The following is a 24,649-nucleotide window of genomic DNA, read 5'->3' as shown; positions in this document are numbered from 1 at the left end:
TAGATGCTTGAAGAATAATATATGACCCTCATTGAGCTTTTAAAATGCAGAATTTACATAAATAATAAAGATCATAATTATTGACAAAAACTGAACTAAATTTAAAAAGAAAAATGTAGCAAGGGGTGTCGTAAGAAAAACAACATCCAGACAGACATCACCCACGACCCTATTTTTGCTGTCTCATGTTTTAACATACTGCGCTAACTGAATGTCAAACAGAAGGAGCATGCACCTCGGGCTTCCAAAATTAGCATATTTTAGAAGAGCAGAGGGCACATACCATCAGAGTAGTTGATGCTGTAACCCCAAACACTTGCACATGACTACTCAGCAATAAGTGCAGTTTTTAATTTTACATTAATGTATGCAGCTCCTCCCATTAGGACATCTTGGGAGCTTCTTTTTGGTACAGAGTGACCGTAGTGCCATATTTATGACACTGTACATGAAACATTAAATGCCCTGAAATTATTAATTGTGTAGACCAAATTTTGTGGCTACTGGTGCAATATGACTTAAGAGAAATATCTTTGCAATAATCAGCATCATCACTAATTTAAAATGTAGATAATTAAATCTTCAAAATGATCAATAAAACTTGTTTAGCTGTATTAAAAAGGAGGCCAAACACGTCTTTACAGCAAATAAAACAGTTTACAAGTAAACTCTTTATTAAAATCCTGATATAGCATATTATGTTCCTGTCTTGCAGGCTGCAGACACAATCCTCTGAAAAGCATAGGTGGAACTGATAATATTAATGGTGGCTGTGAGCTACTAGCAAAGTCCTGGTACAAAAAATATGACAAACACATTTTAAAGCTTTACCATCTCTTGCTTTAGAGTTAGAGCTGTTTTGCTGATGATTTGCAGATTTATCTACCTTTAAAAGCAGGGTCAGACCATCTGCAGCTCTTATTACGCTGCCTTGATGATGTCAAACAGTGGTTGTCATTAAATTTTTTAAAGCTAAATGAAAATAAAACTGAGGTTGTCATTTTTGGCAGCTTTAATCATATCGACAGCACTCTGGGCGCCCTTTCCTCGTATTGCAAAACTCATGTAAAAAACCTCGGTGTCTACATTGATGGTTCTTTTAAATTGAATAAGCAGGTGAGTGCAGTAGTTCAGTCCTGTTTTCTTCAGTTAAGACAGCTAGCCAAGGTAAAGCCATACCTCCCGGCTAACGTCTTTGAGCGCGTTATTCACCTTTTTCTTACTTGCAGATTGGACTACTGCAATTCATTGTATTATGGTCTAGATCAGGCCACCATCCATCGTCTTCAGATTGTTCAAAATGCAGCTGCTCGCCTGCTAACTGGTACCAAATGGAGAGAGCATATAACCCCAGTTTTAGCTTCTTTACACTGGCTTCCTGTCTCCTACAGGATCCAATTTAAACTTTTACTTTTTGTTTTTAAGTCACTTAATGCCCGAGCCCCTCCTTACCTGTCTGAGCTCCTCTCTGCCTATGCTCCAGGAAAAACCACGAGGTCTAGCTCAAAACTAATGCTGTCCATCCCACGGACTAATCTCAAATCCCGTGGTGATAGATCCTTCTCTGTGGCAGGTCCCAGACTTTGGAATAGTCTCCCCTTAAATATTAGATCTGTACAAACACTTGAGCAATTTAAATCATTACTAAAGACACATTTCTATGCCCTGGCTTTTAACACACTATGACCCAAGCATTTTGGTCTTATTTGAATTAGTTTAGTTATTGTTTTAATTCTTTTATTGTCCTATTGTTGTTTTTTATTGTTATTATTGTATTACATTGTTGCTTTTTAATACCATTTTTATATTGTTAAGCACTTTGTGCAGCATCGACTGTTTGAAATGTGCTATATAAATAAATTTGACCTTGACCTTGACCTTAACATATCTTGTGATATGAATACCAAATAAAACATTTTCCTCATAAAAAAATACTGCATGGCTAAACATTTAAATTTCACCCAATCCATAGGGAAAATGGACTTTGCCACTTGGCCAGAAAAGTGTGAAAAGAAGAGATTTCAACATTCATTCAAATGCCATCCTCAATCAAATGCCTCAGTAAACAATTTCCTAATGAGTTTACTTTGTCACTTGCTGTTTTCAGATCTTATTTAACACAGCATGGTGTATATATTATAAATTATGGTCCCATTCAGAGTGAAATAGCTAATAAAGCAAGGTATGATTTCTGAGTTATATGAACATGCATTGTCCTTGGGCTCTCCATTAGATCTGTCCTGGTTCACAGTAACAAAATGTAAAACTGGGGTGTTACCACAGTGCCTGTGTCCATTATTTGTATACAGTCTATGGCATTTTGTTTAACCCAGTGACAAAATGAACAGTGAAATAGCTGTATCATACAAATGTTTAAAGACACCTTTCAAATCTACATTCAGTTTATGGGTGACAAAGGCTATACCAAAGGAGGTCTTGAAAAGACTTCCATTTATAGTCATTTAACTCTAGAGTCTGGCTTGTCAAGAGAGGGAAAACAGTTGTTTTAGCTAGTTAGAATTTACCGTGAATTTTACGATTGTATAGCACTGGTCTTATACCATATATTGCATTTTTAAAAACAGGCAGCTTTTGACTGAAAGTGTGTGGGTAGTGCCTGCAATGAAAGGTCTTCCTGGGGTTTAAGCCTTAAGCTGCAGAATTGTGGAGGATCCCAAAGATAGAAGTGCATGATGCATATAGCTCTCGTCATGTGAATGTTGGGAAGCTACTTCTGGCCTTGCCTGTGGCTCTAGAGAGCAGCACACGCATCACTGAGGAAATGAGGATGGAGGTGAGGGTAATGTGACGCTATAACTTTTTCTTCTGGTCCGAAGCATCGCATACAGCAGGCAATAAAAAGAGGAGTCAGTGAGTCAGAGGTCAGCTTGTGTTTTTAATACTGAGACTTTAATACTGTATTCACTGATAAATTGGTTGAGGTTATGCTTGATTATGCTGAATAAACTGCAGAATTGTGGTATTTATTATTTAATGAGCATTACTGTTTGAAAATAATAAGATGAAAAATATCTTGTGGATATGAAAGCTTGCTGCAGACATGAAATATTTTAAAGCAATTTTGTTAAACTTATTTAACAAAAATTGTTAAATTAAACTTATTAAATGTTGTTATTTTTATATGCAAAACCAAAAAGAGTAATTCATAAGCCACAGTTGTTTTAAGTGAAATTGAAAATATTTAGCTAAATTATTTATTTTCCTTTCCCAGAAGGCTGCACACTACCAGTATATCTCTATTCAACACTTGCTCCTCACTAAATCCTCCTCTTTTGTGCGGGTGAATAGAAGTGAATAGGGCACATTTTTTCTCAGCTCAAAGCAACAAACAAAAGGGATGGGAGAAGTTTTAGAATTCGTTTGGCTGGAATACAAGAAACATGAACCCAGGCACCAGAAAAGAGACTGTAGCTGTCAGGGGCCAGCTAGAAAAGATCCATCCATCCATCTTCTAAACCGATTATACTGCTCAGGATATGGCTGGGCAATTAATGGAATACTAAAAATTTACACATAGGTATATTTGTAAAATGATTTGTGCCACACACTTTACACTTAAATCTAAAACAACCTGTTCAGATGCCCACACAAACCCTACAATAGAAAACAAACTCACAAAAGAAAAAAACAGCCAAATGCTACAAAGGCTGCAGGGTTAACAGCAAGTATCTGAGATTACATCTGAATCCTGTGCTCAAACAAACAAACATTTAAAAAATATTTTTGTCTATTTTTTTGTATATTTATTGTCCAACACTAGTCATCTTCGTAAGTGGTAACATGGCAACAAGAACCGTGTAAGTAAATAACTAAGTAAGAAAAGTTTATTTATAAAGCGCTTTTCTCTGGCATAAAAGTTGTAAAGTGCTGTTCAAGAATTAAAGTACCAAATCAATAGAGAAGCATGTGGAAACTGAATGAAAAGAGATAGACCTAAACAGAAAATGTGAACAGAAGGCAGTTTTAAAAAAGTTAAAACAACAAGTGTATCCCATTCCATTTGTCTCTATAGTGCCTTTTAAAAATATTTTACTCTTTCTGCAATATTTGTCATTTTTTTTGCTGTATTTGCATCTCTTTCAGTAAATGTGATTTGCAGTTTGCAGCATTTTCTTTTGTAAAATTGGTTTCCTTAGTTTGCTTGTGTTCTGTGTATTTGCCTTAACACCCCCACCCACCTAGCCTTCCCTGAAATTCAGCCCAGATTTAGAGAAACAGATGCAGTCATGAGTGCAGACAAGAAAAAGTGGCTGCAAAAGACAAAAAAAGAAAGAAAGAAAAAGAGAAGCTGTTGCAATCATGGGTACCCTATGGCTTCAGTAAAAACAATTCAGAAGGGAATAAAGCGCTATGCAAATAATGCAAGAATAAAGTTACCATGCCAAAAAGAAACACAGCCACTTTGTTCCAGCATATTTAACACAATCATGTAACAGAACATGGCGGGTGGAGGTCCAAGTCCTCAGACACATCAGCCTATTAAACGTGTGTTCAGCCCATCATGTTTAATTTGGTAAGTGACTTTGATAGCAAAGATGTCTAATACTTAAGCTATTCAATATTTGAGTTCAAAGTAAAAGTAACAGTTAACCATGTTAATAGAATAGAATAGAATAGAATGCCTTTATTGTCACTATACAGTTGTACAGTGAGATACAGAGCATCTCCAACTCAGTGCTAATAAATTGGGGGGGGGGGCACATATATACAGATGAACAGTATTAACAGAAAAAAATATATAAAATGTACAAATATACAATCCAGTGTAAAAAAGTAAATATTTAAATAAATAGTGTTATGTATATACAATTCGGGTTATTGCACATATAATTTGGTATTGCACAGTCGTGGTTTATAGAGGGAAATGGAAAAAGGGGGGGGGGCTGTGTTATTGGTGTGTGTATGAGTTAAGGGTGGTTATGGCCTTTGGGAAGAAATTGTTCTTGAGTCTGTGAGTCTGTAATACTGTATTTAGGTATTATTGGATACCTATACAGGGTTTCAGAGACCAACAGGTATAGGAATTTTAACAATGATACTGGTAATTGGTGAATTGAAAATCTGATGTAGCAGCTGATATATTCCCTTTCTTTCAGACACACAAAACATAGACAGATTTCCCTGACATTTGTTACCTGTAGTTACAATGTCTTTACTAAGGTTACTAAGGTAATATGGCAGTTACGTACAGTTACTCATTTACACTTTGGCTAGTGATGCTTACCTCAGCTGGTTGTATTTTGTTGTGTTACCAACAGGGAAGTTGCAGAGTGCACTCTAATAATGTGTGTATGTGTTAATCCCCGTAGGGAAATTACTCCTCTGCATTTAACCCATTCATCCAGTGAAGCAGTGGGCAGCCACCAATGCAGCGCCCGGGGAGCAGTGTGTAGGGACGGTACCTTGCTCAGGGGTACCACAGGGTAGCCATTCAGTGGAGTTGAACCCCCAACCTTCCGATCATGGGGCAACCACTCTGGCGGGTAAACTATGTAATGTCCACACTTATAAGATATTTGAAGGGTGTTTCTCCAATCTCTATGGACTTTTCTATTTCTGTTACAAATGCTGGTACCGATATCTTGGCAAATACCTAATATTGACCCTGCCAGTATATCAATCAGGCTCTAACAAGGTTATGGGTCTGACACCAGAAATTTGAGAGACAGACTGAAAAATTATTAATACCTAATTTTTGTATTTCCAAAAAGCATTAATACTCTTATTATTGACTTAAGTACTGTGAGTCACTAGTAAAGCTGGATGGGTCCTCCACAGTGGTGTTAATCCCAGCATACAAACATTTAAACACCAAATATCCTGAAAAAATCAAACAATAGATGTTTTCTCATGACTTGTATTATGTGTAGCAAATAAATAAATAACTATATATAATTTGAGAATCACTGAATTTTCTTTAGATTTTATAGAGCTTTTAAGAAATTGAGCATTCATAAACAATTTAGGAGTGTGATGTATGTAAGTACTACTAACTTAATTATCAGCACAATAGTGTGATTTACTGTGTTTTTTATACTTAATGTAAGATTTTCCATAAATGTAAAACTCAATTTCCAAAACAGTTGGGATGCAAATCAAACCTTATATTGCCCAGCTGAGGTAATAAAGGCTGGAAAAGTTGGACAATTACATAATAAAACCTGGTAGCGCATTCCATTATTAATGCTAATTGGCAACAGGTCAGCAGTATGATTGGGCATAAAAAAAGAGCTCTGCTGGAAATATTTTCAGAAGCATAGCAGAGGACACAGGGTAAAGAGAAGGTGGTGCAACTTGAATTTACAGTGTCTTGTTAACCTTCTGCGAGTGCAATAAAAGCTTTCCAACAGCTTAGTCCATCTAAAACCAAAGATGGACAGATGCCGACCCCAGACATATGAAACTGATGGCAAGCCCTAGCAGCTCTCCTGCTGCGTTAAAGCTGAGCCCCCCCACAAGCATAAGAGGACTGGATTTGACCCACACCTCATTTCAAAGGCAGTGGAGGAATGTTATTATGTGTCTGATTTTGGACTGTAGACAACAAAAAAATCAAACAGAAAAAGAGAGACATCAACTGGGACCAGCACAGAATCTGGCTTTAGCAGAAGGTAGAATCTCTGATAGGATAGGGTGCATTATGCACACGGAATCCATCAAGGCATCATTACTGCTGACAGAACAAAAGATGTTCTGTTATCCAGATGAGGTCTTTTTAGGGAAGGTCTTGCTTATGTCAGGAAGCCAGCTGCAAACAAAATTCTACACGTGTTCTCAAATGGCCTGCTCTCATTTAAAGCCTAATAGCCATTGAAAAAATAAAAATACAAAACCCTATATCAAAACTTTTTTCATTTTAATACTGCTTTTTAAATTTTTGAGTATAGTTTGGGTGTATAGTACCTACAGATAAATGATGATATTGCTGCAAAGTCTGCAAAAAACGTACCTACCGCTTCATTGAACACAGTTTTTGGCAATTTCTGCAGTGATGCGGATTTCGGACTGGAAGAAATGAGCAGAACTTGAGGTCGTCTACCATTTCTAATTGTTCTGGGATGAAAGTGCCTGCATGTGTATTTACATGCTTAGCGTGTCAGCCATTCTGAGCCGAGCAGAGTCCGTGGTGTGCGGCACCGGAATCCCTGAGTTAATAGATTTTTGTCCCCAGTGCTTTTAGCGTGTTGATCTCCTGCTGATGGCTTCACACTCTGATTTAAGCACAGAGATGGGGGGGTGTGGTGGGCGGCTTTGAATAGAGCCTCCTTAACACTGCAAACATTTGGCTAATGTACCTCATTACTTCCCCTTTGAGCTGATTTTCATTTTCCATTCACTTGCTGCTAAAAAAGCACCCCTGAAATTCCACGTCTCACACGGGCCATTGATATTTATGCTTGCAGACGCAATTTGCTTAATTCCACACAGAAATATTTGTATCTTAATTTCTCCCCTCGATGAGAGTACAAGGAACAGGGGATGCATTAGAAAAAACCAGTTGTTAATTATACTGTGTGTTCTGTCTTAATTGTCTCCTCTCACGGTCCGCTACTGTATGTTTGCTTTCCAAACATAGATTCTCCCACCATCTTTTGTTGTGCTACGCTGTTTGTTGTGCTTCCCCTGTGCTCTTGTCTCTGCAATGTTATTTGGCGTTCTGTGCTAACCATCACACAATGCTCCTTCTACCACGCTGCCTCCTTCTTCCCTCTCTATGTCTCTTTCTTTCTCTCTGTAGATATTTGTGTTTCTGTAGCTGTGCCTCTCTCCTTTACTCTGTTTCCTCTCATCCCCTTCCCACACACCCTCACTGTCCTTGTACTGTGGGCAGTGTATATGTGCACAGAAGCACTTGAGACAACTTTTTTTTCATACAGGCAAGCCACTTAGCAGCTTTATATAGCAAGTACCCAAGGAGAGGATTAACAGCAGGAAACATCAACAGAATGGCTTGCAGTGATAGAACACACATGCATAATACTGCACAGACGCGTGCGCATTCACTTGGAGCTACACCATTGTACTTACTGAGCCTTTGCCAACCACACATTGCACCTCTGCCATCCAACTTTTTATGATACATTATTATGTTAGTCATCCAGCATATGCTCTTATCCATATGGGATTCTATTGTAAAATATAGACCAGCCTTTCATCATGCTGGGCACAGAAAGCATATTTGACGTTAAAAGATCCAGTGGAGCCTGTGAGCCCCTGCCCATTATTTGATCACATCTTTTGTCTTGGTCAGGTAAGGCAGCTCGTGTCAGTTTGGTGCTCACAGGGCATCATTCACAGCATCTCCCTATTTAGATCAGAGAGGAGTCGCATGCATTTGCAGCCTCGGAGCATGCGGCGTGCACTCTCCTTTGCCCGTACACATGTATGGACTCTCACCTTGCACACGCAAACGCGTACACACATACAACACAAACACACTCATACGCACTTACTACTACATTCTTCATTATCATTCCAGAGCTGATAGGCTCTAATTATCTGCCTTGGCTCTGATTAGTCTCTCTGTAACAAGCTAATTAGATGGAGCCTTGTAAAATCATCACCACCATTACCACAGAGACATGCCTGGGAAAGACACCAACAAGCAGGAGGCGAGGAATGTGTCTTGCACCACTCCCCGCAAAGATTTGATAGTCAACTAAATGTTAAGTGCTGGAGCTCTGATTTCTTTGATTAAGTGCCTTTTAAACCCGTCTACTTTGCAATAGAATCTTTATCCTTTCTCATTATTCATCACGAAAGGATTGTTCCATCTTACAGAGCAGGATGTTCTGGCTTAAAGCGCATAAATTGCCGCTGTCAACATTTTAGGAGATAGCATCTGAACATTGATTAGTTTCTCTGCCCCCACGATACAGTGGCTATTTATCCAAAACGAACTATCGTCAGATCCCAGTCAGAACTTTCCTCTCCACAGAGCAACTTTAAAGCCTGAGCAGAAAGCGAGATTAATTCTCTCCTCTAGCTTCTTCCTCTCTCTGTTATTATCCCTCTAACAATCCTTTTAGGAGCTGTCACACACTTTATAGCTATTGTGTTTCAGTTGTGAACACTCACGAGCTAGTATGGAGTGTAACGTTGCATTTTTCATCAAAACGCATCTTAAATGTAAAAGAGTTCCAAAAGAAATAGGAATTGTGATCTCCGCATCCACCTTCTCTTTTCCAACTCATTTGAGCCAACACAAGGTGCTGTCAAATATTTTCATGCAGTTTGAAGACTTCATACCATTTGCTGTGTGCATGTACTCATTAGAGGTATATAGTTTTACATTATCAGCTATAATAGACTTTGGAAAGACATTGTGTTGCAGAACATTATGGAAACCAGCTAGGTAGAACTGCTTTATACAGACAGCACATCTGTTGAGGCAGCCCTCAGGTAGTGAAAGGATGCATCGCACACTCCTGCTGCTTTTGTCTTGGATTAAAAAGTACATACATAGCCCGTGGATAGAAACATGAAACCTTTTACATAATGGGATTTGAAATCCATAGTTACTTTTAGCCTTTAGGTAACTCACCTCTGTGCCTAAGTGTCCATGGTGTGTGTTTGTGAGAGAAAGACAGGAAGATAGAAAGAGACATGCAAGTGTGTGTTTGAGACGGGATTGCTTGCGCGTGTGTGGGGTTGTGTTCAGATCTGTATGTGCATGCATTTGTGTGTGTCAATGTGTTTGTCCTGGCAGGGGGTTTTCTTTTCTGGGGTGAGGCAGATGGCCTCTGTGTATTGCAGTCTACTGAACTGTTTGGCACCTCTTCTGACATATTCCTTCATGCCACGTTGACACAAGATCACAGCCAATATTTGCGAAAATAGTGTCTTAGCCTACAATTCTGTGACTTGCTCCACATCGCAGGAATAGATTCTGCATAAAATGTATCCTAGATTGGGGCCTGTGACAGTGTCGCGAGTTTTTCTTGTGAACATTGTTTCCAGATTGTGTCATTGTGTTTAATGTGGATAACGATCCCTTACTATCAGTTCCAGGAAAAGTCACGCTATGCTTCTGTCATAGAGACACAGTTTTACACCGCCTCTCCTTGGGTGCTGTTGTGCTCTCTTGCTGTCTGCCCCGGCTTAGGTTGAGCGAGTTGGTAATTGGATTCCTGGAATCTTCTTATTCACTTCAGTGAGGCACTGTGCAGGCGACAAAGTGCCTGCAGTCGTGAGGCATCATCCCCACGCCCCTGTGGGAAGATCAAGGTAGCTTTACCCCAGACATGGTAGATGAGACTGTGGCTGAGGCTCTCTCCCATGGGAACCAAGGTGTCTGGATGCCTGGATGGAAACCCTGATGGAGAATGAATGGATGATGTCATATCCACCGTCCTCAACCCTGGGTCCAAACATACCTCCTGACATCCACTTACAACAATTTCCTGAGCTTCTGGCAGCTATGGTGTAGCAAAAGAAAGTGGAAAGATAGCCGTTAAATTACTAAGTTAAAGATAGTGTGGTAATTGACTTTGACCAGACCTCTGAGCTGAATTGAGACTGTAGCGGTATCAGTTTCACAGTACAGGCACAGAAAAAACCCCCATTAACATTTAGTTTAATCATGCAGTCCTGGTTTTTGCTATCTACTGGAGAGGATGTATATCTCACATATCTGTACCCTTAGTTGACTCTATGCTTGTTGGCGCTTCACATTCCCCTGGCAACATGTCTCCCTGCTGCACACTCAGTTACATGACAGCTGTCACTTTTTGTAACCAGAGCTCCATCACTATCTCTGCACTATCCCCCAGGCCCAGACTGGTACCTGAACAAGGTGAAGTTGAAGATCACTGATGTCAATGACAACGTCCCTGAGTGGAATATGAAGCCGTACCCTTACCTGGCTGTCGTATCCCCTGAGGCCTCTGCGGGAACGTTTGTCTACCAGCTCCAGGCTCATGATGGGGATGAGGGTAAAAGTGGAGAGGTGGAATACTTTTTGTCAGATGGTAAGCTTTCTGCTGTTCACACACACACACACACACACACACACACACACACGCATATAGAAGGGAAGTTGTATTAAAATAGATTGTGTTGTTGTAAAAATAAGTTGACAAGCTATAGAGACTTGAAAATAAATACAAGTAGTCAGACACCAGTTCTCAGACATGACAGCCAGAGGCATTCACACATTCATTCATGCATTTATAGGTTCTTTAGGTGTCCGTTAGATTCTCTATCTCTCTGTCACCCTATTTCTCTTTTCTTCTGTATCTCTGTCCCTCTTTCTTTTTCTACACACACATACACAATCGCAGCAGTCAGACACACACACACACACACAGCCAGAGGCCTTCGCACATTTGTTTATGCACTTATCATGCACTCTATCTATCTCTCTAATTCTCCATGTTGCATACGCAGAGTAAATTCTGCAGACACACACGCTAAAATACACATACACGCATTTGGCTGTTGGAAGTCTGCCATAGTAGACCCCCTGGTGGTTGAGGGGATAGAGGTTTGTTCACATGTCAGAGATTGGGGGATGTGCTAATCTTGCCAATGGGGCTTTACAAAACACTACTGACTTCCCTCTGACTCGCATTAGTACATCGCACAGCTTCACGTTTTGACTTTAAACCACAAATACTACAAAGCGGCCCTTGTCTTTGTCTCGCCCCTTGTCTATGCTGAGAACTCATATAAGCAGCGACATTTGTCAAAGCAGCTAACATAAACTAAAAGAACTAGATAAAAAAACATTAAAAAACTACCCTCTTATCCTCTGCTTAATTTTAAAAACCTGAAGATGAGATGAGATGACAGTAGCCAGCCTTCAGTTGATCAGTGTCACCCTGATTGACCCAATTTTTTTTAGTATTCACCGGCAGCAGAAAAAGTAAAAAAGTGCCCTCCAGAGTTTTTTGCTTTTGTTTGTTTTTTTGTATAGAAACACGTGGTTATGTTTACATGCAGCCTTCCTCATCCTAATCCATGGTGTGCATCCTTGTGGTTTAACAATAGTGTTGGACGGATTTTTTCACCCATAAATATTTTTAAAATATTTAGAGTCTTACATTGATTACTTCCATGTTTACTTGCTAGCATTCTTCCTTCACTGCCTTTGGCACATTGATACCTTTGTTGATGCATTGCTCCTACCGGCTGTCAGTCTGTGGAAGAGTGGGAAACCAATGGCAGGATGATCATAACAACAATGGGACTCAGTAATTAAAACATTTCTCCATAGCTGCTAATTAAAATTTCTACAAACAAAAATGTTTTATAACTTAAGGAAAATAGAAATTGAGTAGCTCGATGAAAACTTAAATTGGAAAGTAAAAGTAGTCACTCGTCAGTATAATTACTAATGTTTAGAAGGTGAAAGTCATAACTAAGAATGTCTAAAGAGTATATAAAAAGGAGTTTGGTCATACGCTATATTTCTCACAATCCTTACAAATCTTATCAAACCTGTGTAACCACTGCCTGATTTATTCCTCTGATCCCAAGACCTCCATATATTTCCAAAATAATTAAAAAAACAACAACCCATCAATAAGTCATTAAGGCATACTGCTGAAAGGGAGACATTTCCTTTGTTACAATAAACATTAGCACTGTGGTTCATTTTGAGTCATTCCCATATGCATTGTTCTGTTACTTCATTGTGTATTAATACATTTTTATTGCCTATTTTATAGCTTTTTTTCTGTGTGATTTTAAAAATCTTTGTCTCCAATATTTACGAGTTGGCTTGGTTCATATTATTAAGTCACATTATTGAGAGAATTAAGAACACGGTGTTGGATTTGGCATTTTATAAGATTTGTCAACAGCCTGAATATTATAAAACTTATTAATTACTGCAATCCCCAAGGCATAAAGTGGGGACACTACATAAAATGTAAATTTAAACAGAATGCAATCATTTAAACATTTCATAACCCCTTAGTTTATTTACAGTATTAAACAGGATAAATTAAAATGTTTAAATGTAGATAATGTACCGTTTTAATAAAAAAATAATGCCATTTTGGCTTTGATGGCAGCCGCATGTCTCAGTTACGTTGGAACAGAGCCATGTTTACCACTGGGTATCATCTCAAGTGGTTGAAAGGAAGGCGGCTGAACTTCTTTTGATTTGTGAAGATGTTTCGTATATCATCCAAGAGGATTCTTCCGTTCTGAACTGAAGAAGACTGTATGATAGAGCTTTATCCTGTATTTGTGGACACAGTTTGGAATGGCACACTGTGTCCACAAATAGTGATTTCTGAAATCTTCCTCGAGCACATGCAGTGCTGGCTGCGAGCTTGAAGATCCTGAGGACTGATTTTCAGCTTGCACACATGGGTTCATCCAGAGTTTTGGAATTTTGTGATGATATTATTTACTGTAGACGAGCTAGATGATGAGATATTCAAAGCCTTCACGAGATTGTGCTGACAAACATTATTCTGAAGTTGTTCCATAACTTGTAGATGCAGTGTTTTGCAGATTAGTGAACCTCTACTGCTCTAAGATTTTCTTTTTATACAAGAATTTAATCATAATTTATTTAGATAGTACAACACAAAACACAAAGTGCAAGATGTGCATGTATCTTCACATTCCTAAACTGATCCTCAGTTCCATTTCTGACACTTGTTTGTTGCAAACAACAATAAAACATCAATTATTCCTAACCCCCATTTATATTATTAATGACTAATTTATACCAGAATAAAATAAAACATATTTAAATAATTTAAAACTGTAAGGTAAGGTGTAAGGTCAATAAATAAAAAGTCAGCTGTAATTTAGTTTCTAAATTCCACAGAAAAGATTTTCTGGCTATTTTTTAATATGAATATTTTTGAATATGAAAAATCGCTCTTTACAATTTAAAATGTAGCGCTTGGAAAGGCTTCTTTGTCAGTATAAGCCTTGAGAACAAGAAAACTACTGAGGACCAAGGCTGAAATTTCAACTGACACTGCACTGCCGTCAGTAATGGAAGTCATATCAGTGAGACCTGATAACCAGTCATCAATTCTCACCGAGCAGAACCGGTACTTTGACTTTATATATATATATATATATATATATATATATATATATATATGAGGTTTTTGATGAGCCACCAAATATTCCTGGCCCCTCTATTCAAGCTTATCGTCATTTTGAGCACAGAGCTGCTCTTTAGTTTCACACGGTGTTCTTTCAAAATAATAAGTGAGGGAATGCAATCATTACTTCATGGCATCTGGGGTCCCTAAAGGATCTGTGCTTGGCTCCCTTCTCTTCTCAGTATGCTGTGATTCTGACATCTAAATGTGAAGAGCAAATATACATTAAGGTATATACTAACATGCTTTATAGTAACTAAGATGTAATTTTTAAGAGTTTAAACTGTTTATGATCTGAATTCTTTTACACTACCTTCAATTTCCTGTCATTAGTTCATTACTCCAAAGTGTCTGTGAAATGAAAAATGCAGTTGCTGTTAAATATTTATCAGACTGCCTAAAAACAAATAAGAGTTAAAAATAATTGAAGTTCTTGTTGACAGTGAATAAACTATCAAATTATTTTAATATAAGTAAAAAGTCCAAAAATGATTAAACGTGACAACAGTTGTTGACTATTATGATTAAGGAATTGCACAGAATGAATAAAACTAAATGTGTTTATACATAAATCATATTTATTAATTCTATTAGAGCTGAACAGATTGTATAAATCTTAATTCCACAAACACAGTAAGACAGAAGTCCCTATTTCAAAAGGCTATTCGGGAAACATTTCTGTGTTTGCATTCAGGCGATCACCCGTGCATTGGTTTGGATCCAGTTGTGGAAAATAATGTCATTGTATTTCCCTGTAGGCGGTGATGGCTGCTTTGCTGTTGACAAGAAGACAGGCCAGGTGGTGACCACAGGGCTGGTACTTCAGAGGGAGAGAGAGTACTTGTTAAGCGTGGTGGCCCTTGACGCCATGGGGAGCCGCAGTGCCCCTGCCATGCTCTCTGTGGTGGCGGGAGCTAGAGCGCCGCAATTCACCAATACAAGCTATGCCATCTCAATACCAGAAAACACACCTGAGGGACAGCCGTGAGTACTGCCTGTGTTTGCATCCACTTATAAACATACTCAGGGATACGTTCCAGCTGCGTATTAGGAGCAAAATATCATGAAAAATGCTTTTCTTCTTCCAGTGTGTTATATTCATTCCGTAAAGCTGAAATTATTATATCTTTACAAATCATTTATTGTTAAACACATATGCCAGGCCTTTTTAGATCTTCATCTGTTCCCATCTGGTTATCAGCAAACACTTTGTGTCAGATTCTTCATTGCTGCCTTGGTATGTTTAATTGCCCGATACTGCAAGCACAACATTAAAAATGCAACAATATAGTAGACATATTTTTAATACACTTAATTTCTGTAAATTAACAAAGACTAAGATGAATGCAGGCATGAGACGATGTGCTGTCTCACGGAGTGACTCACACGAGGACAGTTACACATGCAGACTTTAGCATAATAATGTAAATCACTGAAATTTCAGTATGTATAGCTCTGCTCTGCAAACACAAGTCCTACAATAATGAATGCAGACATGCATAAAAACACACAAAAGGTGTCAGACCTCAAGCATAACTTGTTAAGAATTTGTTAATAAATATTCATTTGTTCACAGCAGTGCACTCAAGCATGAACTGACTTATTATCATCACACACTATTAGGGAATGCAAACTCTCTTCACTGTCAAAACAAACACTGATATCTACATAATACTATCATATTATTACACAGAACTGACGATCACTGATTGACTGTGTTTATAGCACATAGCCAATGGGCCATACAATAATTGATTTCATTACAGCACAGTGCTGATGTAGGAGAAGAGGATTTCGATTCTAATTCAACAAGGCTGCAGCTAAAATCAAACAATAAAGACTCTTTTTTTCCATTTCTTTTAATCGCTTTCTCTTTGTTCTACAGCTTCCTGGTGGTGTTTGCTATTTCCTTCCAGAAGCAGCAAATCAGCTATAGCCTGCTGATCAATCCCAGTAGCCTTTTTAGCATTCAACAGGAGACGGGGGAGATCAGCCTGACCAGGACACTGGATTATGAGAATGACCAGCGACGCTACCTTCTGATGGTGCGAGCCAGTGAAGAGCCAGGCAGCCTCAGCACTGCAACGGAGGTTAGTTTAATTAGACAGAGATACGGGCACCAAATAGGAGTCATGTAAGAGTTCAAGCTCTGTTGTAATCTGAGGCCAAAGCTGAGGTCCACTGTGATGTTTGTGACTGTGACACAGGCATTTACTATTACTTTGGAGAATTAAATGAAATAACAAAATATGTTCTGCTGTTTGGATGATTTTGTCTGTCGCGCTCTCCCACTGGACTGCCACAACGCTCCGAGGCAGGCAGGTTTTCATCTAAATAGCTCATAACGGTTAACGACAGTGACCTGTTGACATCACACTGCTTAGCAATAACCACAAAAGAGGAGCAGCATAGTTTGCAACTGTCTACAGCAGTGGCACGCCTGAATGGTTTTTAAATGTTAACAAGTAGACTGGTGACCCAAGTGAAGTTTTGTTCTGCGGTTTCACTCTTCGCCTTCGTGTCTCACTAAGTGCTTTTTGTCAATTGTTATCTAGAGATGAACGCTACAAAATATAGCACCCTCTTAGGCACAAGAAATCAAAATCTGAAAATATCCTTCATAAATGAATATTTCTAGATAAATTATTTACAACTGCAGTGTGATTTCAATTATTAATTGAAAAGATTTTGTTGCCCAATTATCATGTCGGCCTCTTACTCTGTACCGCAGATTTAGCGGGCACAACCTCCTTCTGCTCAGCTGCATGTTGTGGAATAAGAGATGGAAACTGGGAAAACCTATCCCAGCTATTTCAGGACTATTACTCAGCTGTCACTTCACACTTTACACACAGTGGTGACAGGGAGCTTGTAGGGTGGAGGGACGACTAAGGGCCTTTGTCGCATATGCGCACAGTGAGGCACACACATGCTAAGAACATTTCTATTTTTGACTCAAGAAAATCATGGAGTGGAAGATAAAGAATGTGTTGAACTGGCAACTTGGGGAGCTATAAAATGCAATTTAGATTAAGTTTTCGGGTCAGCTTCCTGTACAGAAACCTTCATACGGTTGTTTTCTAGAATTGAGAGTTGATAACAAAAGCTTAATTTTGTCTTCGTATATACTGATTGTATGACTCCTCTCCTCTCCTCTCCTCTCCTCTCTTCTCTCCTCTCCTCTCCTCTCCTCTCCTCTCCTCTCTTATCCCATCACGCCGGCACTAATCAGGTTCAGGTGTTGATAACGGATGAGAATGATTGTGTCCCAGAGTTTCTTCAGTCCATCTATAGTGTGGATGGAGTCCCCGAGACTGTAACCACGGCAACATCCCTGCTGCAGGGTGAGAATCCTCTGACCCCATATGTCACATCCATCTGGTTCTTTTTGAATTAAAGAAAGAAACTTTATAAAAAGTAACTTTTTCCCAGGGGAAAACAGCAACTGAATTTTAACAGAAGAGTTTCTCGTCTGACCTTGAGTTTCCCAGTGACAGTGTTTCGTATTTACATCATAATCTGTTACATACTGAACCAGTGTAGCTGCTAAAAAAAACCCCACCATACATTTTGATTTATTACGTTTTGTATGAATAATGGCAGTTTATCTATTACTGCATGGGTCTAGCTTATAATTTTTAATTATGAGGTTGAAAGAATATGTTTTGCTGTCATCACTGCTTAACTTGTAAAAATACACACTAATTAAGAAACCTATTGAGGGAGGTGTAGAAACAGAGTGTGGTGTGTTTTTAATCAGATACAGTTGTTTGCCTAATAATTCGTGACCCTGTATCTCTCACACACTTTTGCCACTGTCACTGGTGATTAAAATTACACTTTTAACTGCACTCATGAGATCTGAGTGTTTTGGGATTCTGTATGTATGAGATTCAGTATTTAGCCACAGGCACAGATACAGAACTATCTGAAAGGGATTCTTTCACCATGCGTGATATTTAACTCACAAAGTTAACCCTTGAAATGTTAAACACGCCACATAATATGCAAAAACAAACCCCAAAACAAAACATTATTCGGGGCTATTTGTTTGGCCTTTCACATTGCTCTCTCTTTAGTTATTGTCAAATGTTGTTGTGCCTCTGGGACTTCTTTACCCCACTGGCTACAGTGGCAATCTCAAGCTGGGCAATTGTTTCTGGTGCATTCTGACTGAGAAAAATGGAACAAATTTAATCTCAAAACATTCGAATAAACAGCCTGGAGCGGTAAAGACTGTTGGCACTGCAAAGCCAGTGGCAGGAGACAATGGCAACCAATACAAACTGATGCACCGAGAAAAAAATAACATAACCAGTGTGGTGGCAGCAGAGGAATCAAAGATGAAAAGAAAATGGAGACAAAGTGTCATCTTAAAGGGTTGAAAAGCAGAAGTATAAAAGGGAGACCTTTATGCTGCAACAGGACTATAGCTGATATTCAGTGCAGTTATAGGACTGTATCATTCTGTAAAACCACCCTAATTTAGATTAACAAGGTAACTTAAACTGGTGAACTGCACAGGTAACTAAAATGTCAAAGTGATGGAATGAAATGTCTATTACAGTGTGTCTTCTTCACAATATACAAACAAGTCAAGAACACAAAAGTCCACAATCAGGGAATAAATAATTCATGAATGGAAATACAGAGGGTTTACAACATGGTGGGAACCAGTGGTTACACCAGATTAGACTTTGTCAGGACACATCTAAGGTAGCACAGTCTGGGGGAAAAAAACTTTAGAAACCATGACGATCTTGTACCAGAATGATGGGAAGCGAAAAGTATGGAGAAGAAAAAGAACAGCTCTCAATTCAAAGCATACCACATCATCTGTCAAGCATGGTGGAGGAATATGTTGCTGCCAGTCGAACCGGGTCAGGTGTTTATTGAAGATGTGACTACTGATAAAATTAGCAGAATTAATTCTAAAGTTTAAAGAGCTCTGTTCTCTGAGCAAAACTGATAGGATGGTGCTTCACACTCCAAATGGATAATGACCTAAAGCTACTACAAAAACAACCCAAGAGTTTCTCAAGGCAGAGAAATGGGATATTCTTTAATGGCCAAATAGCTTATCTTATCTCAACCCAATAGAGCATGATTTTCAGTTACTGAAGACAAAATCGAGGCCAAAGAGACCCACAAACATGCAGCAATTGAAGGCAGCTGCAGAAAATGCCTGGCAGAGCATCTCAAGGGAGGAAACAGAGCATTTGGTGATGCCACTGGGTTCTAGACTTCAAGCAGTAATTGACTACAAAGGATTTTCCACCCAAGTATTGAAACAATTTATCTATTTATAGTTATGTTAGTTTGTCCAATTACTTTTGAGCCTCTGAAAAAGTAGGACTGTGTATAAAATCACATTTTGATTGTTTGATTTAAAATGCACTGTGGTGGTGTACATAGACCGACTTAGAAAAATGTATCACTGTCCAAAGACGTATGGACCAAACTATAGCTAAACTCGATTGAAGAAGATAAAAAAAAACTGTGCAGACTGAGCCAGTAACAGCAAGGTTCAAAGGAGATTTACTTCACTTTCACTTTGTCTTTACCTTTTAATGAGTCAGTCACACTGTAACAGTTAAATGCAAAGGGTGCGTAGTGAATTACCTGTCTGGATATGTATTACAAGATGTTCAGATGGCACTGACATGCACAGGCTGCTTGCTGGTGCAGATACTTGACACACAGAAAATACACACATCAAAAGAATATGTAGTAGACAATTGTTATAAGCTTGAGGGGATGTGCATGAAACAGGGATTTTAAGTGAAACTCACACAGTGTTTGTGGCTATACTCTTAGAGAAAATCACACCACACATTGGAAACCAATCTATACTTGTTTCTTCTCTATAATTACCCCAGAATAAAATCATTTCCAAATCCACACACAAACGCTGTCCATTCCACTCTGTCTTTTTGCTGTCTTTAAGCTCGTATTGTCAAATGATAGTAATCATTCTGGAAGGGCACCGTTTCTGTTCAAGTAATAGTAGCTGTCATAGCTCGTGATTTATCGCATGTTTAGCAAGGCCATAAAGAGATAATGATCTACACAGATGTCAACATATTCATGAGCTGATCACATCTCATCAGCCCTTTTCCATTAACTCGTAATTGATGGCTCTCGTGTGATGTCTTTCCTCCTGCCAGTGTTAGCCACGGACTGTGACTCAGGATTAAATGCTGAACTCACCTATTACACCCTGAGCCCGGACTTCAGCATTTCACCCCATGGGACTGTTTTCCCAGCGAGACGGCTTGACTATGAGAGGCCTAATCATCTGTATGAGTTTGTGGTGATGGCGGTGGACAGTGGGGACGAACCTCACTCTGGCACTGCCACCGTCCGTGTGAGGATGGCGAATGTTAACGATGAAGCCCCCGAATTCTCCCAGCCTGTGTAAGTAGTCTTTTTTTCCCCATCACAAACCAAAATCAATGGTTTATCATCTTAATTTGCAACTATTGTTTGAAAACATAAAACAGCTGCATCAAAAAACTAACGCTGAGATACAAAAGTGCAATGAAAAAAAATCAATAAATGACTATAAAAAATATCCAATGCATGGATGTCTTTGTGTTGTTGCATTTTTCTTTATGCAGAATTGAACATTTTTTAACATCAAACTCAAGCAGAGTTTAAATAATGTTGCCATTGCTGCCACTGCTTAAATTCTGATCCACCAGCTGATCATATTTGAGTTTATCAAAGCTTTACTCTTTGAGCAGACAAGGTAGTTGCATCACAGACATATGGGCTGTTACATCATACATCACAGACCTGCCGTCCTTGAGGCTATCCGTTGCAATAATATTTGATGCTGGGAGTCCTGTTGTGAATAGTGGCCAACTCGTCTCCAAACTGCTGTAGTGAATCCACCAGCATAAGACAAACTCAATATGTTTTATTTGGCGTGTTAATCACAGCCATCTGGCATCAAAACAGTCTGTTACTCACATTAATCACAAAGTGTGACATTGTTAGTTTCACAGCATGTTCTGATGGATAGCTCAAAATGTTTGTGGTCCAATATTGTAGTGAATTCGAGCATTCACTTCACACTCTCTGGGTTTTATTTTTGGCCTTTTCCAAAGGTATGCAGTAAACTGACATATGGATGCAATCCAGTGTGTCCCAGAGTGGCTTTTTGGCAAAGCTGTATAAGTGGGTGGGCAGCAACTGTCACTGTGGCTCTGCTACATTTATTCTATTGAACAAGTAAGCTGCTTGTCCTGTCAGTCATGTTTCAATGACCTTCACACAAGACTGTTGCAGACCTCTGTTACCTGCTCTTGTTGCATTGTCAGGTGTCAGTCTCAGTGACTGGCTAGACACACAGCCAAACAATGAGGTGGGCAGAAAGGTGGAGATGTAGGCAGACAAACATAAAACTGAAAAGAAAAACACACTGAAACACGGTTGCAGGGCAAGCAAGTAGAGAATGCCAAAACATACACTGCGAGTAGACAGGAGACAGCCAGTCAGATATGCAGATAAACAGAGAAGCCTGTCGGCAGTCAGGCAAATATTCTTCCCAGCAGACAGATAGTTAGAAATGCAGACATTTTGCCAGGTAGCATGTGTTAGGCACTTGCTCACACTATGGCTTTCTGAGATGTAGATAAATGCTGTGAGGGAAGCGAGCAGGGGCCCAATTCGAATTCGACTGCTACTTCCTCCAACTCAGTGATGAGTGAAACTCTCTGTTGAGTCACACTTGTGTCTGCAGAGAGCCTCTTAATTAAGGGGTAGTGTAGAATGTACCAGCAAGCTTTGGGAAGACCTGCCATTATTTAATAGTAACAGTACTTTCTGTGAGAATGTGCCAAGGTCTATTAAGATGATGTCTATCTTCTGCTGAAAAAAGTGTGTGCTCCATTTGAATTGTATTCAATCATCTAAAGCACAGACAGTATTCAGCATTTGTTGAAATTATTCTACTTTTCTTCATTCTTTTCTCCAACTTCTTCTTGACCTCTATAACCAGAATGGAAAATAGTAATCTTTATTTATAAAGCACTTAAAAAAAGGTGGATAGTGCTGAACAGAATATTTCAGATACATTCAGCAGAATAAAGTTAAGATTTGGTTGCTGAAAGCAAAAAGGAACAAATGAAGCAACATTATTTTACTGTAAGATTTAAAAAAAAAAAAAAAAAACTTGTGGGTTTTTTGTTTTAAGGGAAGCCATTTCATTTTTCTTCATTACAGATGCAGTCCTACTGAAATAATCACATATAACTCAATTTTATGAATGCAGTTCAGTTCAGTGTTATTTATGTAGCCCCAAATCACAACAAGGCACTTTAAATTGTAAGGTAAAGACCCTAAACCACAACAATCATATGCGTGGAGTTTCCTTCATGCAGGAAACAAAACAAACTCTTCACCTTTCAGCACTGTGGGTAGTAAGCCTGCACTGATGCAGTCTCAGTGTTGGAAGGATTCATAACCCACTCACACTTAAGGCTAGTAGGGTTGGAATGACACTTAATGTGGCGGAGCCTCCATGTAAATGTGCAAGTGCACCGAGAGGCTGTAGGCTGCAGATTAGAATTGGGCTGTAGTGCTCAAAAAAGAACAGAGACTCGTGTGGAGGTAGAGTGTGCACATTAACATTTAAGAAATTACTCTTATATTCAGATTAATTGAGATACTTGCCTGACAGATGAGTGGACAGGCTAGTGTTTTTTTCCTCTCAGTTTGCATCTGAACGAGCCACAGAGTGGCTAAATGTGATTGAAGTGAGGGACAGACAGCGAGAGACTCCATGGAAATGCAAAATGTCCAGACATGCAGGGAAGCAGACAGACAGACAGGCAGGCGTACCGTGTCTGAGCACAACTTCACAGTTCAGTGAGATGTAGGAAGACGCTTCAGGAAGAAAAGCAAAGGGAGTGTATATGTTTCATCCCCTCAGAGCTGCGGAGAGGTGGCCTCTGAGCCGGGTGACAGATTACAGGTCACTCGTGTTGCCACGGAGATTGCCGAGGCTGGCGGAGATGAATCACCCATCAGTGTTCTTCTGTAAACCATCAATCACCTCTGACTTTTCACCATAGACACCGCAGCCCCACCCCACGTACACGCATACTTACACACACACACGCATTAGAAGAGGATACAGCACAAAATCTCGCAGGGGATGAGTTCTGCTGACGAATCAACTCGAACTCTGTGAGAACACCGCCCCCTCTTATAGCCTGCTCCTCTCTGTCAGCCGTCCTCTTTTCCTCTCTTTTTTTCTCCCACTCCCACATATCACTTTACTTGTCATTTCACTGACAGCCTTCGTTTTTGTCACCTAGCTGCTCCTTTCCCACCTTTTTCTTTTCTTCTCTTCATCTGTGCGTCCTCTTAGTCACAGAGTTAATCTCCTCCCCATTGTGCTTTGTACCACAGCGGTATATCAGTCTCCTGTGTCTTGCTGGGCATTTTGCTACCCAGCACCACAGAGCAAGCAAATCACTGTTGACATTTTAAAAGGCAGTGGATCAAATGGCCCACAGTGGGCAGGGTATGTGGAAGCACCATTTGTTCAATGGCTTCAAAATCCCAGTAGACATTATCATTTGTCTCTGGTCTGGCCAGCTAAGAGGACAGGTTAAATCATAGTGACAAGTAAAAGCCACAACCATAAGTCTAATCAGCTTCTCGATGCCCTGGACTGTGTAAATGATTCATATCTCTAGTCTCTTTGTTTGTGGGTTTCTATTATTGACTTCCACCAAGTATGTGTTCTCACTTTCTCTAAACTTGAGTTCCTCTTTGCAGATATCGAACATTCGTTTCTGAGGATGCAGGCCCCAACACCCTGGTTGCAACAGTTCTGGCCAAAGATCCAGATGGCGATGTTATATTCTACTCCATAACAGCAGGCAACGAGGAAGAAAATTTTGTCATTGACAGCCAGAAAGGTGATATTTCTTAATTTTCCAACCAGGTGTCATATTATTCAGCTCTCATTGTAATCGATGGGCTTTCTGTCAAATTGCGCTTTCAAGGAACGGCCTCTATTTTCAAAGGCAGTGTGAAAAGATATTGAAAGCTGATAATAAAAGCTATATTTCCTTTACGCGTGCTGCTCTTTCTATTATTAGGGTCATAAATAAAATCTATAACATTATTTGGGACATTTCTGTCCTTGGTTTGGCTTTTTCCAGGTACAGAGAGGAATGTTCCACATGTTTCTTAGCCTTCTAGCATTGATGACTGCACAGTTTATCTTTTTTATTTACCCTTTGATCCGAAACCAGTGGCAATCTCTGTGACATTTGTCACCCGACCCTTTCAATTCAATTTCACAACAACTGCTCTATCATAGTTCGCAATCTCCAAGCTCTGCTCTGCCAGCTCCTCTTTCTTTTGTGTCATCGTTTTATATTTCTTTCCACCCTTTCTGTGTATCCTCCGAGAAAGAAAATGCTAAGGCTGATATCCTTTGGGTGCGGGGAAATCACTATCACTATATGGTTTCCCTTTTACTCTATATGCAATGAATGCCGTCTAGCTGAATAGCTGGTTGAGCTGGT

At 39.3% G+C, this 24,649-nt stretch overlaps 1 protein-coding gene across 1 annotated transcript in view; it reads left to right on the top strand.

The window, feature by feature from the left end:
* LOC146382309 (neural-cadherin-like) overlaps nucleotides 1-24,649 on the top strand; it is a 104,698-nt gene that overhangs the window by 32,755 nt on the left and 47,294 nt on the right. Inside the window, exons 2-7 of the mRNA XM_084932869.1 lie at nucleotides 10,794-10,991; nucleotides 14,858-15,083; nucleotides 15,985-16,189; nucleotides 17,332-17,443; nucleotides 20,267-20,516; nucleotides 23,892-24,034. Of these exons, the coding sequence (XP_084788995.1) occupies nucleotides 10,794-10,991; nucleotides 14,858-15,083; nucleotides 15,985-16,189; nucleotides 17,332-17,443; nucleotides 20,267-20,516; nucleotides 23,892-24,034 (1,134 nt within the window). The remainder of the gene's footprint in view (nucleotides 1-10,793; nucleotides 10,992-14,857; nucleotides 15,084-15,984; nucleotides 16,190-17,331; nucleotides 17,444-20,266; nucleotides 20,517-23,891; nucleotides 24,035-24,649) is intronic.

This window comes from Perissodus microlepis, chromosome 7 (assembly GCF_051167445.1).
Source record: "Perissodus microlepis isolate ML-2025 ecotype Zambia chromosome 7, ASM5116744v1, whole genome shotgun sequence".
Classification (NCBI taxonomy): Eukaryota; Metazoa; Chordata; class Actinopteri; order Cichliformes; family Cichlidae; genus Perissodus; species Perissodus microlepis.
The sequence above is the reverse complement of the archived record's forward strand: the minus strand, read 5'-3'. Positions and strand labels throughout refer to the sequence as shown.